This window comes from Stylophora pistillata, chromosome 3 (assembly GCF_964205215.1).
Source record: "Stylophora pistillata chromosome 3, jaStyPist1.2, whole genome shotgun sequence".
In the NCBI taxonomy this organism is placed as follows: Eukaryota; Metazoa; Cnidaria; class Anthozoa; order Scleractinia; family Pocilloporidae; genus Stylophora; species Stylophora pistillata.
Genome location: NC_142521.1, coordinates 22,240,453 through 22,259,958, shown reverse-complemented (window position 1 = coordinate 22,259,958; position 19,506 = coordinate 22,240,453). Strand labels below are relative to the sequence as shown.

Genomic DNA, 19,506 nt, shown 5'->3' with positions numbered 1-19,506 from the left:
AAAGAGGGTAGTGAAACACAAAGTAATGTGCAGTTAAGCAGCCTGCTGGTTCATCCCATAAAGGTTTTTAACCGATTAAAATAAGTATCTACGCCTCTTATCCATGTGCGGATTTTACTTCTGGCGGACGTTTCATGATTTTAGGCAACCAAATTCAGACTGGAAAAAAGTTGAGCCCGGGATTCTGAATCCGAAAGTTCAAGTAGCAGATGATCAGAACCCATACCTGATGTTGTGGCTGGTTTCGAAGGCGACGATACAACAGTGTTCGTAGAAGAGACAGAGGGAACTAAAGGTAATGATGGCACTGGTCCTGAAGCCAACGGGATGGAAGGAATAGAAGGACCTAGTGGAACCGGCCTGCTGACTGCTGTGCTGGTGAAGGTCGAGGTGCCTGATACACTGGTCAGGGTTGGAGTAGCTCGGTTGAGCAGTCTTGACGCCAAAGGGTCCTGGAGAGATAAATAGGAAACAACTTTAAGGTCTAAACAAGGGGTATGGGATCAAGAGCAAACAGGGTCAGCTAAATGACCACCAATTTAGACGTTATTTGGAAAGCGTGAATGATAATATTTCCATCAATTGTAGTTCTGCAATTGTTAGTATTACAGCAGTGCGGGTTTTTTTACACTCCGATCATATAACATAGATACAGTCCTCAACTTCAAGCTCTTGAAAATTCCGATAACCAAATGCACCTTCAATCCAAAAACACTTTAAAATAATTCTTGTCATCAAAGGTTACCTAGAACTTTGACAAAATGTGAAATTGTCTTTAAGCAAAGAAATAAGTAAACATATAAGGCACAATCCAGAACTCGCTATCACTCTCCCGGAACTTCTAATATTTGAGCCTTTACACAATAGAAAAGGTTATTTCACTCCAAATTTTCCAGAAGGTTCCAAAAATCGTAATCAGTTCCGCGAAAACTTTCCAATTAAGACTTGACGTGCATCTCAACATAAGGATTTAGTCAGGGTAGAGAAAAAGCAAAACACTGAAACTTACAGAATATCTTTGTTTTGAATTGCTGCCACTAACCTGTACATTTCTGCTGCCCATTGGTGGCTCTCTGGATTGCTGTCCGTACTCAATGTACTCTATTAACGCGGGCGGAAATTCCATAAAATGCGGGATTGATGCAAGATGCTGGCAGTAGTGCGGATAGTCTTTGAGCCTGTTTGAGAACACATAACCTTCATTATTGCCTCTACCATACTTCACAAGAAAAATGCATTGGCAAAGTTCCGCTCCAAAGACATATTTCAACTTCCTCTCTCCCAATAACAAGGTAAGAAGAAGAAAGGAAACTCTCCTATAGTGCAGGTCTGCGTTTTCAGACATCCTCATAACATTTGCGATACTCAGAGCAAAAAAACAACAGCAGGATATGAACCGCTATCTTGGTTGAAGTCTACAGAGTCATGGGTTTGCCACCATGTTACTGAGTTGCTTTCATCATGACGACGTCCGACGTCGACATTTTAACACATAAAACAGCAATTTCGAATGGGTTTGTCACTTCGGAATTTCACTGACTGTGTTAAGTGGTATATTTAACATACTCTCTTTGAAAGCAGATACAAAAGATTGGAAAAAAAGTTTCGATAGTATACTTTCCTGATCATTGTTGTGATTAAAAGCTTCTTGAATAGTATACCTTGTCTTGAATCTATCCAGCCCAGCTATTCCAAACATGTACATTTTTGAGCCAAATGGTTTCCTCAAAGCCTCCAGGACATAACGCAGAGCAATACCAAGCGCCATGTACCTGAAAGATTTGTTTTGGTTAGTCATCTATCATTATATCAGCTTATATGTACCAGAAGAAATGGAAGATTCCCACTGCTATTGCCTTACGTCACAAGTCCCTGTTCAATTATTCCTCCAAACAAGCAAGCTGTTGTGTGAAGCTCTTTGTCTGGATACTGGGGAAAGAATCTGTACTCTTCAAACAAGTTCCGAAGCATGCAAAGGAAAATATCCTGAAAAGAGAACAGAAAAAGAGATCGTCACTGATTCTGTTTGAATTGATCCGATAACGTCTTTCTATATATAAAAATTTGTTGGCGCTCACCCTCTCCTTTTTGACAGGTGAATCTTTGAATTTCTTCAGCATTTCGAGCACCTCATCAATGCTGATGGTAGGATTCGGGGGATGATTGTAAATCCTCTGAAAATATGAGTTTGCCTCATCCTCTACTTCTTTTGTAAAGGATTGATCCATACCTGGCCACACTTGAGCTACATCTGCTGTGGAAGCAGCTGACAATAACAGAAAACGGAAATGTGAGCTGGTTGAATTTTTCAACTACAAAAACGTCATTTTCTTAATTTCAGAATCTTCCGTCAACAACACTAGGTGGCGAGTAGGATTCCAAGCTGTAAGGAGTGCTTGATGCATAATCATAGTGACAAAAATTTGAGGCTGCCTGATACACTCACTCTCACCTTGTCGTAATTTATCTGCCTGATTTTTTGACTGAGAGAGGAGAGCACTTTGCTGTTGTTGTTGTTGCTGTAGTAAAGAGCCCCCAAGCTGTTTCTGGATTCCAAGACCTGCTAAGAGCCTAGCGTTGTCCATTACCGATCCACCCATAGACTGTCCCAGTCCACCTGCTTGGTGAAGCTGCGGCAACAAAGGATTCTGTGAAGAGCTGAAACTTGGTGACTGTAGCCCTGAGCTTGATGTTGCTGGTGTTGTAAGAGGAAGCTGTCCAAGCTGAGACTGTGGCTTTTGTACTGTCTGGGACAGACCTGTGCCTATGCTACCAACAGCCCCTAGGCTGCTTGAGGGTCCAAGTACGGAACCAGTAAGGGGGTGTGGCGGAAATGAAGGTAGTTGGGTAGTGGGTGTGGCTGGAGTTGTAGGGAGAGGTGACTGAGGGATGTTGAGCCCTGTCAGAGGATCAAGCTAAAAAAAAACGTACAAAAACAAATCAGGAATATGTAATCAGAAAAAAGGATTATGCATGAGACATATTCAAACTCTCCACTCTACCTGGCCAGAAAGGTTTGGAGGTATTCCTGCATCCAAGCTTCCTTGTCTCTTGAATGGAATTCCAACTACAGCAGCACTGGGTCGTGTCTTCACCAAGGGACCATGGTTGGTCAACATTTGACTGATGGTTTCTGCAAGTTCTGGAGATGCTTGACTGTAAATTCAAATAATTTACAGTTAGCCTTGGTAACATTAATAACAAAGGTATAATTTCCTGTACAAACCTGACCATGTGTTTTCAAAGAAGAATCATAGTGTGCTTTGAAACACTGACCTCAAGAATGCCTGAAGACATGAAAGCATAGTAACCACTGTCTCCTGAGGAAGCTGAGCACTCTTTGGAAGTTCTTTGTCAATAGCTACCCCAAGCAAAGAGGGACAGCGACGTCTCAAGAAAACAATACATGATTGCGCAAATTCCTCCTGAAATGATCATCACAAAAATAAGGTTACCACACAATCTAGCAAAACTGTGCAACAGTAAATGGTTTAAGGGCAGGAGTAAACTTGATCATGTAGTGTGACCATCTGGGTAAGGTTTCATCTAAAAAGATAAATTTGGTTTTATCAAGTTAGTTGACAATTCAAACTGACCACCATAAAGAGTTTCTGAAGCTGATGTACTGAGAGTTAGCCCCTGGTCAGCTTTGAAAACTCTTTATGGGGGCCAATTCACATCATCACCTCACTTGATAAACCAAATGATCTTGTAACATCCCCCCCCCCCAACACAACACTGCAGTCTCTTTGCAGACTTGCCCCCTTAATTTCTTATAAAGGATTGCTGTTTATACCTGTAACAGTGACTGGTTTTTTGAAAATCTAGGCAGAAGTCATTGTTAAGGTCAAGAGCTGAGTTGTTTATCGATCAAATGTTATAAATCAAAAAAGCTGTTTGTCAGTTTTGCAGTGATGTAATTGGTCATGAGCCTACCTACAGGACCGAAAGCCCTGTGTAATCCAATCAATTTTTTTTTAAAATGCATGAAATAACAACAAAAGTTTTCAGGGCTTCCCCCAAACAATCACACAACAGTATTGATAAGTAGAACTTCCTTGAAATATCACAATAAAAGTATGAAAATTTCCATTACCTGATGCTCTTTAAGCTTGTCTTTTAACCACTTATCCAGCTTGAGGTATTCACGGCGTGATGCTAGAGCAGCAAGGTCAATCACAAACACAAATGGAGATCCATTGAGAAGCATGGACAGGGCCTGAAAGAAAATCAATAAGCGCTCATAAACAGTCATTATTGTCTTGTTCTTCCCTTGATGCAGAAAAAAAGTTACAAAACTGTCAGCACATTTTTTGTTTTTGTTTTCAGAGTGCAGCTGAAAAGCAATGGATGGATAGACTATCTATCGGATGCCAATGTGCAAGCAGCAAAATAATCCCCTAGACAGTTCTCAAAGGGCTTGAGAGGATCAGAAATGAGAGCTGTACTGGTATGGCATGGCCAGTACAAAAAACTCCTTACCTTAAGGTCCTGAGCCACATCCAAGATCCTGGACAGCCTTCCTTGGTCCATGTCTCCTTTCACGTACCATTCTGCCATGGCTTGCATCACAAGTTGGCGAATTGATGCTGATTGGCCCTACGGAAAATACTTAACTTTAGAAAACAGATTTTATGATTGCAACCAGCAGTAGAATTGTCAGCATACTATGGCAGTACCCTTCAAGAAAGCTTTGATTCTAAATAAAATCTAAAGTACCTGTATTTTAACTTCAAAAATGATGCAAGACTGTCTGTTGATTACTACATACCTGCCCATGCCACACATAATGCAAAACACTGCCAGAGTTGGGATGGTTAGCCAAAAACACTGGGATCAGTTGTGACACAAGCTCGTTGCGAAGTGAAAGCCATAGTGGCTGCAATAAAACAACATCAATCAGTCTTTGCACATTTAAATGCATGAAATACAACTGACTGAGATCAATGATGATAGTTACACACAGGCACCAGGATTCCATATTCTATTTAATATAATATAAAAATGTATACTATATTAATTCACTGGCTGTTTTTACTCTTTCCTTCCATTTTCAATGTTTTATAAGAGTCTTACATCCCTTCTTATGACTGGGTTGCCAGGATTTGCCAAACATAGGGGCAGCCTCCATCAAGAAGCCTGCACCATAGAAAGCCTGCATACATACAGCACCTGTATGTACTGTAATTTCCAGCCATTTACCCATGGGTAAACTGTTAATTTTGCCTCAAACACGCACCACTGTGGGTAACGGGGAGGTGCAGGTAATGAGACAATCTTGAAATCTACTGGTAGTTGAATTTAAAAAAATTATCACCTACCTGCGTTTCCACCTCTCAAAATTAAATATAATTAACGAAGCGCGAGGGCCGTACTGGGAGAATATCGGCCAGAGGGCTGATATTCTTCCAGTATGGTCCCGAGCAAGCTTGGTTAATAAGAGATTTATTATACGACTGAAGTTCAAAGGGATGAAAGTGCGGTATCATTCGGGACCGTTTGGTACAGTTCCCGGTTGTGAATTCTAAAGCCTTTTTGTACAAATTTTCTTTGCTTTTAAGGTGCGGGTTATCTACCAGTGTGGGTAATCTGTTCACTTTTTTTCACCATATGCAATAATCGGCTGGTGCGTGTAATAGGCCGTGCGGGTAAATGGCCAGAAATTACCGTAACTGGTTTTGCCCTGGGTATTGAAAGACAAAGCCAGCTGCACTACAGACTACCATCTAGAAACTTGCTGTAAAGAGTTGAATCTTGGAAAGTTTGTACATTTTACACAATTTTGAAAACTTGACTATCTCAATTTCCTTTTCCTTGTTAAGTTTATCCAGCCTAAACTATTTTTTCGTTGGTGGTTTATTCTTGTTTTGGTGTTTTCCTGCCCCCAGCAAACTAACAGATGTGATGATTTCCCTCCAATTAATAGCAATTTTCACCAAGCCAAAGCAAAACTCAAAATATTGTGATGTAGGTCTTTAAAGGTATCCAGTCTCTCTCAAGTGAAGCAGCTGGCAACCAAAATGATAGTGCTGACTCATTTATACCATAACTACAACTGAAGGAATTTCAACCTACATTTATCTGCAGCAGGGCAAGCAGCAGAACATCTGGGCAGTGTTTCAAAGGAAAACTAAACAAAGATTTTACTGTCTCATAGTGACCAGCCTCTGCTAGTCTTAACAATGTTTCTGAGAGATTGAGAGATTTCCTGCAAGAAAAACGAAAAAACTTATCTTATGGTGATGTTTGAAGGGAATTTAGTCAGCAAGGTATCGGCAAACTTGCTTGGGATACAGTGGAAATGAAGACCTAATTTTGGAATAATTATTTACTTAGAGCACTATTGACCAAAAACAGGACAAAGTCTTAAGTAAAGGAAAATTGTTGAGCTAGTTTTACTTGATGAAAACTGAATTTAACCACAACTCTCAGGCAGCTAATTGATGTCTTTGCCTTTTCTCAGAAACGGACAGCTGAGCTGAAAGCAATTATGACTTGTCATCTATGTTTTGACAGGCTTTAGCAGTTTGAGTGTTTTCACTTTGACTTTAAATTCACCCCTTCAAATACATCCTCTGCTCTGAATTAATTTTATTACAGTAGAAAAACCCTCTAGTTTTAGAATGATGCTGACCGAGAATAAGAAGTAAATGACTTTCAAACATTTCAATAATGCCAGAGTTACCATGTTGCAATCTCCCTGTTATCATCCTCGGGAGCTGTCTTCAGCAGGTCTATTACTACTGTGTGACAAGGATAGTCAGCAAAACAGAACAGATCTGGATTGACAAGGATCTGTTGGATCCAGGAAAGCTGAGTAATATAAAAAATGTAATCTGATTAGATTCTGGTTGATAACAGACTAGAAAGGTAAGAAACAGAAGTATGAGCTAACCTGGCCTTCTGTGTTGGTCCATGTTCTGTAGAGAACATCCACTGGAAATATCTCCATCAGTCCCCTGTGGCAAGCCTTTAACAATAGCTCAAGACCCTCCCGGCTTGGAACAACAAACTCAGGATAATCTAACTCTTGAATCACTTGACGCCAGTTGAACAATGGAATCTAACAGATTGAAAACAACAACATCTGGTGAAATATAATGTATACTGCAGTTAATTTTAATTTTTTTTTTTTAATTTAGTCCATTTTCACTGCATTAAGTTTTGCAGTGGGGAAGGACTAGAAAGGAACATAGGAACCATTCGTGCTAGTCCACCCTCCCACCCATCCCACCCCAGGGGAGGACATCCATCACACAGTAATCTCGTGTGTGGAAAATTAACGTCTCCTACCCCAACCCTGCAGGAGACGGGACCTCCATTTATTCGTCCCTATCCGAGAAGACTAGAATATCTAACCATTTCTTGATGTTATAGAAAGGCAGCTAATTCTTCTCAATTATTTTAAGACCCTTAGTGTTGGTCCAGCCGGGGCTCGAACCCTCGACCTCCCGCACAACAGTCCAGCGCTCTATCCATTGAGCTAACCGGGAGACCTGAATTGAGCTAACCGAGTTATAGCCTGAATTGTTGTTGTTGTTTTTTTTTTTTTCACAATTTTGATCCATCATTGCTTTGGAATAGAATTTTGTTTTTGACAAACATTTTATGGTTTTAGATGGCAAAAGGCAACTTTGAAGAAAGTTATGCTTGGAGCCCCGTTCAACACTCAGGAAACCCTTAGTCATAGTCCATTTACTTACCAATTCCCTCAGAGCCTGGACAAAAACTTCCACATTCCATTTATTCCATTTAGCAGGCCCCAAAGTGAGTTCACTGAGTCCCAATTTGTCCAATGGAACTGAACTATTTCCATAATTCTGTGATACGACAAAGCATTGCCATTGTCAAAAAGGAAATACAGACTATAACATACATGTACAAAACTATCATACAATCAAAGATAGTCCAGATAATCCAGAGACCCAAAAATTACAAAATCTGGATAATCAAGATCCGGATTATTGTGGTTTGATTGTACTCATGAAAACCCAAACCCATAAACTATATAGTTTCTGACAACTTTATTCCAGAGTTTCACAAGAGTGTCTGGTTTAAAGATGAATTTTAAAACAATTGAACATCAAAATTGTCCTATTCATACCTGTACAATCACATGTTCACCCAGACCATACATTGTTCTGACCATCATTCCTGAAGCAAAAATACACACCTCTTCTAAGTTTTGTTCAATTGCCCCACATTTCTAACAACATTTAAAATCATATTATTTTAAATATTATTTAATTACAGATTATCTCAATATAACTTACAGGCATCTCTTAGAAAAAAGTAACAAAAAAATGTACAAGCTAGAGAAAAAAAAAATATTAAAATTAAAGAGAGGAAAGGTAGAGGCTTTCGGAAGAATTCTTACCTAGTACTCTGGCTACTGATGCTGGTGTGATGTCTTGGACACCAAAGTGGCTTAGGGTATCCCGACAGTCTTCAACACTGAAATGGTTACAAAAAGAAAAGCATTTTTTCCTTCATACTTAAGATGCATGAAGTGATACAACAAGTGCAAATCCTTTTGATATTTCCTCTTCACTATGATCATATTTTGAATCTCACATTAAATGAAACAGACCATGTTACAACATACCACTATAATGATATATAATATAACAGAGTGCTTCCATTCATATGGTTCAAAGCAAATGCACTTAACAGAGGTATCATCTGATTATTGAACTGTACCTCCAGAATGCACTTTTTCTGAATACATAAACTGTTTGTGCCTAACGAGAATAGGGATCTTATTGATGTCTGAGGCTTTCAGGACAAGGACCAAATAGAGATGATTGGATTCTAATGAAGTTCACTTCAACAGAGGTGTAACATCAACTAATTACTGTACTGAACAGAATGTATTTTTACTGTGTCTCAAAAGTTTATTAAATGCTATAAGGAGTCCAATACTTATTTATTTTAAAGGCCTCCAAGAGAAGGCCCAATGGAGATGTTAGGATTTTGGTGAAATGCTCTTTAACAGACTCTGGCTGAGGTACATTGTACCATCCAATAATTCAGAAGGCATCTTCCCCTTTGTGTCTGAATAATTATCATAAATACCCTTAGAAAGACCATGGGTACTCATTGATTTCTAAAGCTTATTGACTAAGCACCTAAAAGAGAGGGAGTTTCATTAGAAAGTGGACACATAATCAAATCAAAGACAAGGAAAGTTACACAAAATAGACCCTGTAAAAATACTGAATTGTACAAAACATTGTATTACCTTGCACAACTTGAATATCCTATTTCCTGCATAAGATCAGCCAAATCATCTTCCATCTTAGGAAAAAAAAACAATGTTATTTTCTAAAGCAACATCTTAATTGATTTATTAGCAACAAACACCATGTATTACATAGAATACATTATCAATTATTATGGAGTTACCATTAACTAATAATTTTTAAAAGGCAATTCAAATCAAGCTTAATTTGCTATTTTGACAATGTCTCAAGTACATTATCCTGTGTAATCAACTAATACAGGTATCCATTCTTTAATATTATTCTTTAATGTCTGTTCCATTGTTACTTTTGGAGGTTCATGATTCATTGCACTTTCTTTCTTTCTGTCTAAGTATGGAACTGTGATGAGAGTAAAGTTTCTGTTCTATGCATCTCTTGGTTGTAATACCCATTACTTTCATTGTTCCAGGAACCTTTGCATCATAATTACATGTAAGCCTTCACTAGGCATTTGTGACTGTAAATGACTAATTTGTGAAAAAAAGATTTGCAATTAGAAATTGAATATTTGGAAGATGTCATCTGCACTTCACATAATGTTGACTAGGGATGTTGACTAGGGGTAACTTAAGAAATGTCTAAACAATTTGAATAACCAATACAATTAAATTAGAAATTCACCACTATTTTTGAAGGAGTTGATGGCTCTGGAAGAAGGCTGAAATAAAGTAAACGCATGTGAAAATCAAATAATACAATACAGTCTTGACACATCACCTTTAAACATTCCTGCCAAGAAAAGAGATGAGTACCAGATAAAATTGCTAACAAAAGTGCGATACATAAAATTGGAAGGTGAAAGAGTTCAGAATTCCAGAATTATGATGTCACCTTTGTACTCTTACTTCAGCTTACAATGCTTGTTTTTTTTTCTTTTTTTTAACCCTTTACACTCTAGCATCAGTATGCAAGGTCACCAAACTTGTTTACATTAAAATTATTATTTATACTTCCAGTAAGCTCTGGAAATAAAGTGAAAGCCATTCAAATTTTGTGTAACCATTTCTCATGTATTAAATTATTATGGAAAATGAAAATGGTAAGTATTGCAATGCTAAGGGGTGACCTTAATATCATCTTACTTGTCAGTTGAAATATCCTTTGTCTCAGGATAGAGAAGAGGAGCAAGGACTACTGGCACACGTTCTTTAGGAAAATCTGGAGAAGAACGCAAAGCATACACTACAGTTAATAGGTGGTCTTTGGTGGCATTCAACTACCAAGTTACATGTTGGCCCACAACAAAGTGAAAAATAACAGAGAAATATTGCTAGCCTAGAGAGAGAGAGAAACACAAAACAAATGAACACAAAAAAACTGAAAAGGGATTAAGCCCAAGGCCCTCTAGAAATAGTCTAACTTGCTAGCCTCATGAGCATGTGTATCTGGAGGTTTTGCCCCATTGTAAATTCACCCCCTGCATGTTCCTTCTCTGCGAGTTTGCCCCACGAAGTAAAACAAAATCACCCCCACCTTTACCAGTTCACCCAAAATTTTAAACTTTGTTTACTTGTGACAGAACACATTACTTTTCTGCTGCAATCATCATATACTTTGATTAACATGCAAATTTTTGATGTTCAAGGGGCAAACTTGCAAAGACATTAAGGAGCAAAGTTGCAATGGGGCAAAACCTTAATAAACACAGATGATATGCCAATGCCTAAAGCAATCATGACACAGACCTTTCTTCAGTGTTTCCAGGAAGGCAGACACTTGATCATCTCCAACTCCAACCTGTTCGCTTGGTCCATGGATCACATGAGACAAAACACGATGTAACACTTCAATAGCAACATCAGTCAAGCCTCCTTCTTGTACACCTCCAACATCTGAGGAAAGATTAAGAATCTGTTCATTATGTTTTCTTCTTGGGACAAAAAAATAGAAGTGCAGCCTACATGTAGCCCTACCCTCTGCCCAAGGAGAATTGGAAGGGAGGGAACATCCATGATCTGTTGGTGTGAGATACAAACCCTGGTATGCCGATCTGATTGGTGTGAGCAACATACTACTTGATATGCTAACAAAGAGGTTTTTTTATTTCTATGTAAGTCTACTGGTATATCTATCTAATAGTATCTATTTATCTATCTAATAGTATCTATCTATCAATCTACCTATCTATTCATCTATCCATAAAATAGCAGTACATCTATTTATATTTATACTGGTATATGCAAATTAACTGAAAAAAAATCATACATTTGAATACAACCTTGAAATAATTATAAGTAACAATTGCAAAATCTCTCACCTGCATCAGTGTATGATCTTAAAAGGTCAGGCAACTTGAGTTTGACAAATTGGCCAGCTGTAGAAGAAACAAAACCAGCTGAAACTATTCTTTAAAAATGATAATAACAGCAAATGACTACAAAACTGAACATCAGACAACTTGAAAAAATTGATTCCAATTCATGCATATAACTGTACGAACAAACATACCATGGTTTTTCAATTCATCATTTGAGGAACTCAAAAGGCTTAGGCCAAAGATTACCTGCAAGCCAAAGCAGAGGGAAAAAAGAAACATTTAACAAGGTAATAAACAGTGCAAGCAAAATTCCAATCCTGCTTATATGTGGCTCTATTGTTTGTAACCTAGTAGAAACTAAATTATAGAAGTAGCAAGTACTTGCAGAGTTTGAGAACTAGAACAGTTGTGACTACAGTAGTTGGTTCCTACATATCTATTTGGGATTTCAACATTCTAGCTTTCCCAGAATCCTAACTCCTATAGCAAACTGCAGTTCAGTTAAGGAATTTTTCTCCTTAAAACATCAATCAAAGTGGCTGTGTGAATATTATGCACCCTGTAATCTTGTTTAAGTCTGTACATGTATTGTAGCTACAGTTTTACACTGTATGGCCATTTTGCCTAACATGTACTTTCTAGTTTCATTTAAACAAACCAAACAGGTACAGAATGATATGAAAATTCAGGGTATGCAAGCTGGCTGTAGGTGTTTGGTTTTCTAGAGTTTTTGCTTTTATCTAGCATTTATAATTATTTGCACATCAAAAACAATCTGCAGCACAGCCAAATGATTTGCAACATTAGGAAACATGAACTGTGCAGCAGGAAGCAAGGGCCAGAACAATTATAAACACGGCAAGCACTTCTTATTCAGTATTCCATTTTAACCAGCAAAAGTGACTTTGAAGAGAAGGTATATCAACCTTGAGGGAAGTCTCTTCCCAACATTCATCACTGGTATAATCCAAGCAGATGGAAAACAGGAGGGGCAAAAGAAAACTAGCACACACAACTTATGGTAACATTCTGAAAACAAACTTGAAGAAAGGGTCCAGTGACTATTTATTCAGATTCTTTTTCAATGGAGTCATACATTTGAAAATTTGTCTGAATGTTAAACACTATATAAACACTCTCCACATTCCTAATCTAGTTAAAATATCAAATAATCACTTCAACTGCTCCTATAATAAGAAGTTTTCGATTTGATTCAATCTTTTGATTACACAAACACACAAAAAGAGAAATTTTACATATAAAAATAGCATAATGCCTGACTCACAAACAAAACAAAACTACAGCTACATGCAAGGGTCCATATCCTCACAAGGTCTCAGATTCTTATTGGTACCCCAGCTGTGGAAACTATTTGATACAATCACAGCAAACTAATTCTATACATGTATAATCTTAGCATCCTTCAAATCTGATGGTTAATCTTAAAATACCTAGCTTGAGTCTTACCTCTTGCACTTTGTTGAGCTTCAATACTCTGCTAATATTTGGCAGTAATTGTTGAGAAGGTCTCAGTGTCCTTTGCTTATGTTCTGGTGTCTCAATTGCGTAACACAAAATGGAAGAAAAGTTGGGTTTGGAAACAAGCAGCTGGCATTCTTGAATCAGGAACTGGCACTTAATGTAGAAACAGGAAGTTCTTTAGTAATCCAGACAATGAATATTGCATGAGGTCACAAGCCATTAAATGAATGTTTTTATCCAGTCTCCTTGTCAAATAAACAAACTGTAGAGGTTAAATGTCCTACCAAAAAAGGAAGTAATAATAACCGACAATAATAACTGTTCAAAAGCTTTCATATTGTTTCAAAAAAAGAAATAGACCTATTGTCTGTCTTTCAAACTGTTCTCTGAATATCAGTTTGTCTATCTGAAAGTCATAGCAAACTACTATTGCTGTATATCAACATTGAATATAAACACAATGCATATAAATTGATAAATAACAGCATTGACAATCAGAATGGGAATTCATAACAACAAGCAATGCTAACAGCAAATTGTCAACTGCACCTATATTTTCAAATCACTTTTCAAATCACTTTTCAGCTATATATTTTCAAATCACTTTGTTATATCTGACAAAGGCCTTAATCATGATATCCTTGCAACTTTGTAGAGGCACACACAATAATTATATCTAGTGGATGATTTATTCTTTTGATCCAAAACTTAACAAACCAACACGTAGACTACCGTATTTTCTTGGTTATCAGGCACACGGTTTTTTCAAGAAAATTCTGTCATTGGGTAGAAAGTTAGAGCTGAAATTGGGGTGCATCTTATAGCCAAGTATTTTTGCACAACTAAATCTCAAGATCCTAGTTTAGCAGAACTTAGAGTTACAAAGAGAAAAACAGAAGAGCAAACAAACTGAAATTTGCATACATTCTTAACAACATGTGCTTGCCAACATGATATCCATGACAAAAAAACTCATTTAAAATTCCTAAAATCATGTTGTCGCTTGCTCGGAAAGTTCCTTCTCTGAATAAACAATGTGGATATAAAACCTGCCTTCTTTGTCCATCCAGCCTTTTTTATGCACTGAAACTGGCATACAATACAATACAATACAATGTTCTTTATTTCAAGAGGGTAAATACATGATTAACCCAGTAAAGAGTTTTCTAACACATGGCCCTCTGTAAATGCACCCATCCCACCCAGGGGAGGACATCCATCACGCAGTAATCTCGTGTGTGGGAAATTAATGTCTCCTACCCCAACCCCGCAGGAAACAGGACCTCCATTTATTCGTCCCTATCCAAGAAGACTAGAATATCTAACCATTTCTTGATGTTATAGAAAGGCAGTAAATTCTTCTCAATTATTTTAAGACCCCGAGTGTTGGTCCGGCCGGGGCTCGAACTCTCGACATCCCGCACAATAGTCCAGCGCTCTATCCATTGAGCTAACCCGGAGGCGGTTGGCGGCATCCTTGGTGGTGTGTTGATATTCAGCTCTCAAACACCTTTGAATGTGATTTTTGGTGGGAGTTTTTCACCATTATTTTGGTTTCACTGCTAGAGCAACCGTGAAACTTTTCCAGATCCATCACACCTTTTGTTAACTCTCAAACTTTTGGTGCATCTTATAACCGAGTATTTTCACATAATTTTCAGTTTGGGAACTTGGCTTGACTAAGTTGCTGAGTTTGGGGTGCGTCTTATAAACGAGTGCATCTTATGACCAAGATAATATAGTACATACAATAAGGAAAATTTACAGTGCAATCCACCATGGTCGCCACAAATTGACCAAATGAGAAGGTATGGGATCTCAACCTTAATTTTTTTTAATCCTTTTTAACACAAAATTGTCAAAACAAAAATTATTTGGTGGACTGCTCTAGAAATCTTTATCAGAGTTATCTTTGTGCATGTAACATTAAACAGTGACAAGTAACATTAAATAGCCTCACAGTTAGGGTAACAAAAGTTGCCAATTTTACAAACTGTCTTCTACAGTCATGTAACAAGCTGTTATGTTTTCATCATTTGGTGGTTATTGTTTTCTTTTCTAACACAATTGTGAATAAAGGATACTTTATGATGACCATGTCTGTCAGGATGTGAGGTTGCCAAACAGCAACTTAGTAAAAAGTTGAGCTAGGGGCCCTATACCCAGGGAATTCTCTGACTTCCCCTCCCTTGTGAAAAAAAATTGAAGCCACAGTCACCTGGAGGAAGTCCTTGCCATTGTTCTTACCATCACCAGCAAAGTCAATAAAGGAGAATAAGCAACGGAATAAGTGACGCTCTGCCTCATACCCATGTTTTTCAATAAGCTGAAAAATGAATTTAAGGCAAACATCAACTTAAACAGCTATATGGTAATGCAGCAGTATCAAACTTGAGTATGAGAGCAGTCTTTGCAGTAATGAACACTAATTAAGCAGTGGTGAAAATAAGGCATGAAAAAGATAGTATATACAGGGGAAATATATAGTAAATACAGGGAAAATTCTCTATGGCTGACTTAAATCTTGTATTCTGCAAGACTATTTACATCAAAGGATATCATGTAGTTGTGCCACTTAAAAGATTACAAGTTAATTTAAAACCAAGGAAAAACACTATTTCACAAAAATGAGAGAATAACACTTGTCACTTCACAGTTCATAACACTCTTTTCATTTCTATTTGAGCAATAGTGAAAATCAGACCTGAAAAAAATTTCAGGCCTGTACGGGATTCGAACCACTGACCTCTGCGATACTAGTGCAGTGCTCTACCAATTGAGCTAACAAGCCAACTGGGAGCAGGCCATCAAATTAATTCAATATAAACCCGGGTTTATATCGAATTAATTTGATGGCCTGCTCCCAGTTGGCTTGTTAGCTCAATTGGTAGAGCGCTGCACTAGTATCGCAGAGGTCAGTGGTTCGAATCCCGTACAGGCCTGAAATTTTTTTCAGGTCTGATTTTCACTATTGCTCAAATAGTGCTTTACTGCGAAGGATCGTTCTCAAATACGTCTCATAACCGCAGTTCACACATATGTTTCATATGTTTGTTGTTGTTCTTTTCATTTCTGTTGTGTAGAAACAGCTGAGCCTAAACAGCTGAACATGAAATCAAGTCATGGATAACCTAACTGTTGAAAATACTGACAAAACAAAGCTTGTGGATGTGTAGCCATATCACAGATATTCTTCATACTTAAGACACAGAAGACAATGTTTAGATATGAACAAAGATAACCCAGAGAAAACAAATAATTAGAAATAAGATTCTTGACTGATATGCTCAGAATACTGTTTAAGTTTTCCAAATCAATTGAGTATACTAATTTATGAGTTAACTGAGTCTTCATACTATTAAGCAAAGGTAATTGGTAGTAGGGATGTTAATGGTATTCCAAGTTCAGAAGTAAACAAAAAAATTAAAAATTAGCCGATGTAAATTGTAAATGCACCTCTACACATCAATTACTACTTTTTTAATGTAATGCACTTGTAATTATATTATATATCTATCTATCTAATTAAGTTATACATGTACACTTTTGTAACTAGCTTTCCTAGCTCAGCAGTGTTCTTGTGTCTAAATAAAAGTTTTAAAATTATAGCGGTCACGCCCGTGAAGGTAATAAAAAAATTCTTACCCTAAATACTGAGAATACTTACTAAACAAAGCTTGTGGATGTAACCAACTTGGACATTTGAGTGAAAGCTAATTTTGTACAAACTCTTGACCAAAAGTATTCAATGGTACTTTACATACCTCATCCACAAATTGAAATTTGTTGTATAATTGATTTTTTTTTCAACTTAAGGGAATAAAACACATCATCCCGTAAGGAATTAGTGATTTCAAACTAAGACTTTACCATAGTCTTTTTTGGGTGCACTGCCTGGGTGTATTTGGGAAATAATACTGACTGACATAAAAGCATAAAACACTGGTGTTTGTGTAGTGTTATAGCGAAAAATTGCATTGACGCTCACCTCATGTATTTCCTTCAGGGTCGCTTTGTAATTCTTTTTTGTTAAATCGTTGACTGCAAAGCTAATTTGCCCGAGAGCTAGAGACAAAGAGTCTACACATGTACTCATTTTTTTGTCACACCACCCTCCAAAACACACCTAATAAATTTATCCTCTGGTCTCCACATTTACAATAATAACACTGTCATATTTTCCATGTCTTAGAGAAAGAAACGCTAAACGTCATCATAATAGGATCGTTCTCGTTACCACCATAAAAAAGGGCTCAGCTATCAGTAAAAGTGTTGGGCAGATAAATACAAAACGAAAATGGCCGCTGAACACGATGATATCCCACAGTTCCGTTCGATTTCCTGTTTTGTTTTGTGCTACTGCAAAAAACGACCAGCGGCATGTATTCTTTTGGAGTATGCGCACTTGGAGGAGGGAGGGTAGCTAGTTTCCGCTATCCGACAATTTCTTTGGGAACTTCCACAAATTTTGTCTTCTTTTTGTGAAAAAAATGGCTGCTACCCTACGTCCTTACCTGAATGCCGTCCGTGCGACTCTCACTGCGTCCATGTGTTTGGAAAATTTCGATTCCCAGGTGGTGGAAAGGCATAACAAACCCGAAGTGGAAGTCCGAAGCAGCAAGGAATTGCTTCTAACTCCAGTGGTCATCAGCCGAAATGAAAAAGAAAAGGTGCTCATTGAAGGTTCCATTAACTCTCTGAGAATCAGCATTGCCGTAAAACAAGCTGACGAGATTGAAAAGATCCTGTGCAAGAAGTTCATGCGTTTTATGATGATGCGGGCCGAAAACTTCTTTATCCTTCGAAGGAAACCAGTTGAGGGATACGACATAAGCTTCCTCATCACCAACTTTCATACGGAGCAAATGTTTAAGCACAAGCTTGTTGATTTTGTAATTCAGTTTATGGAGGAGATAGACAAGGAGATCAGTGAAATGAAGTTAGCTGTTAACGCCAGGGCGCGTATTTGTGCAGAAGAATTCCTCAAGAATTTCTAGAGTTGCAGCATGTACAGATTAAGCAGGGTTCAGCAAGCTAATTTCAAACTTTATACGGAGTTTTTCAATTCGAAGATTAGTTTTGTAATCAATACAGCAGAGTCTTTTAAAGTTATGATTGTTTCAAACATTGCAGCGAACTCACGAAAGAAACATGTATTATAACACTTTGAAATTAAAGTAGATGCCATGGTCTATTAAGATTTTCTTTGTGTCTTGACTATTTGATAGGCATGGTAGGGTTGCCACCTTGCAGAGAAAGTTCGTAGATACCCTGAGTCTTCTAAAACGTTGTGTAGTCTGCACCTCTTTAACCATTTTATTTCATTCAACATATTCAAGCAGATTCAAATGACCTAATGATCGGGATCCTGGATATTGTGAACTTAAAATGTACTTGAAACTCGTGATGTTAACTTGTGGCATCTTTTAACTGTGTATTTTACCAAGTTTAACTGAGGGGCTGTAAGAGATTGTTTGATTGTAATATTCTCAAGAAACATTTTTTACTCAGTTACTTGCCCAAGGCTTGAAGCACATTTCCCTGTTCCCTTTTTTAGTTTTATGCACCATTTTGGAGAAATAAAGATCCAAATTTCAAAGCCTTACATTTCAAGTAAATTATGTTCTGCTTTAGTGCATCTCCTGATGGACACAGTTTCTTTGGAAAGACTTCTCCTACCCAACAAAGCTCAGGTGGGTAAAGCCAATATAAGGGTGAAACATATTCACAAATCAATACAAAATTTGACCAAGAGCATTCCCAGCTACATTGCAAAGTCTGTCATGTGAGTAAAAGAAAAATTCATTGAAAGCAGAAATTGATGCTAGCTTGCTGTGCAAAACTCTGGGACTGAGGTGCACAGAAAATAGGCCTCACTCCTAAAGTTCTGCACTGTGTACGAACATGAAAACTTTTTCTCCACTATTTTTTTCTGACTCACAAATATACTTTGCCAAAAAGGAGGGGCTGCTTTTAATCCACTGAATAAAGAAATATCACTCATAAACACAAAAGGGTCTTTTTGATCTACATCTAAAGAATCAATTAAACTAGTCAGCTATTTTTTAACTGTGGTTACCAGTGCCTTAATATTTTTTTCTAGTATGACAGCAGTTATCTAATTTTAATAATTTATAGTTACTTCATAGCCATAGTTCTTGTTCCTCTGAATTGGAGAATGCACCAAGAAATAAACATACCATCCTATCCACAGGTGCAACTCATCAAAAGTAGTCTCCAGTTATGTCATTGAACAGATGGGAAACAATCAAGGAATGTGTTGGGGTTTGGTTCAACTTCTCTTCCTATAGAACTAACTTGAAAAGGGAGTGAGTCCTGATTCACTACTCATGTACAAATTTTAGAAAACTTTCATGCATCATGTAGTGCAAACAGTACTTTAGGCATCACAAATTTAAAAGGGAAAACTTCAAATCTCATCTTACTTTACCCTTCTGTAAAAATCCATGCATCACATACAAATTTTGGACTTTAACACTTGTC

General features: G+C 37.5%; 2 protein-coding genes across 2 annotated transcripts in view; one reads left to right on the top strand and one right to left on the bottom strand.

The window, feature by feature from the left end:
• The window catches only part of LOC111341230 (CCR4-NOT transcription complex subunit 1), a 33,734-nt gene extending 16,438 nt beyond the window's left edge, over positions 1 to 17,296 (bottom strand). The window contains exons 1-26 of the mRNA XM_022948183.2: positions 16,991 to 17,296; positions 15,221 to 15,328; positions 12,988 to 13,155; positions 11,712 to 11,766; positions 11,521 to 11,577; positions 10,949 to 11,095; positions 10,346 to 10,421; positions 9,885 to 9,921; positions 9,242 to 9,297; positions 8,378 to 8,454; positions 8,105 to 8,154; positions 7,704 to 7,820; positions 6,896 to 7,063; positions 6,686 to 6,813; positions 6,076 to 6,208; positions 4,772 to 4,879; positions 4,483 to 4,599; positions 4,097 to 4,219; positions 3,277 to 3,425; positions 3,003 to 3,156; positions 2,453 to 2,915; positions 2,079 to 2,266; positions 1,862 to 1,986; positions 1,662 to 1,772; positions 1,043 to 1,178; positions 227 to 452 (exon numbers count right to left, since the gene is read on the bottom strand). Of these exons, the coding sequence (XP_022803918.2) occupies positions 227 to 452; positions 1,043 to 1,178; positions 1,662 to 1,772; positions 1,862 to 1,986; positions 2,079 to 2,266; positions 2,453 to 2,915; positions 3,003 to 3,156; positions 3,277 to 3,425; positions 4,097 to 4,219; positions 4,483 to 4,599; positions 4,772 to 4,879; positions 6,076 to 6,208; positions 6,686 to 6,813; positions 6,896 to 7,063; positions 7,704 to 7,820; positions 8,105 to 8,154; positions 8,378 to 8,454; positions 9,242 to 9,297; positions 9,885 to 9,921; positions 10,346 to 10,421; positions 10,949 to 11,095; positions 11,521 to 11,577; positions 11,712 to 11,766; positions 12,988 to 13,155; positions 15,221 to 15,328; positions 16,991 to 17,098 (3,385 nt within the window). The 5' untranslated portion in view covers positions 17,099 to 17,296. The remainder of the gene's footprint in view (positions 1 to 226; positions 453 to 1,042; positions 1,179 to 1,661; positions 1,773 to 1,861; positions 1,987 to 2,078; positions 2,267 to 2,452; positions 2,916 to 3,002; positions 3,157 to 3,276; positions 3,426 to 4,096; positions 4,220 to 4,482; positions 4,600 to 4,771; positions 4,880 to 6,075; positions 6,209 to 6,685; positions 6,814 to 6,895; positions 7,064 to 7,703; positions 7,821 to 8,104; positions 8,155 to 8,377; positions 8,455 to 9,241; positions 9,298 to 9,884; positions 9,922 to 10,345; positions 10,422 to 10,948; positions 11,096 to 11,520; positions 11,578 to 11,711; positions 11,767 to 12,987; positions 13,156 to 15,220; positions 15,329 to 16,990) is intronic.
• A 102-nt stretch (positions 17,297 to 17,398) lies between these two features.
• Positions 17,399 to 18,202, top strand: LOC111341246 (actin-related protein 2/3 complex subunit 4). The gene has a single exon (XM_022948203.2). It carries the CDS (start codon positions 17,493 to 17,495, stop codon positions 17,997 to 17,999), a length of 507 nt encoding a protein of 168 aa, XP_022803938.1. The 5' UTR covers positions 17,399 to 17,492; the 3' UTR covers positions 18,000 to 18,202.
• The last annotated feature ends 1,304 nt before the right edge of the window (positions 18,203 to 19,506 follow it).

Excerpts from the sequence above, each read along its gene's own strand:
- LOC111341246 (XM_022948203.2), top strand. The coding sequence starts at position 17,493 with ATGGCTGCTACCCTACGTCCTTACCTGAATGCCGTCCGTGCGACTCTC.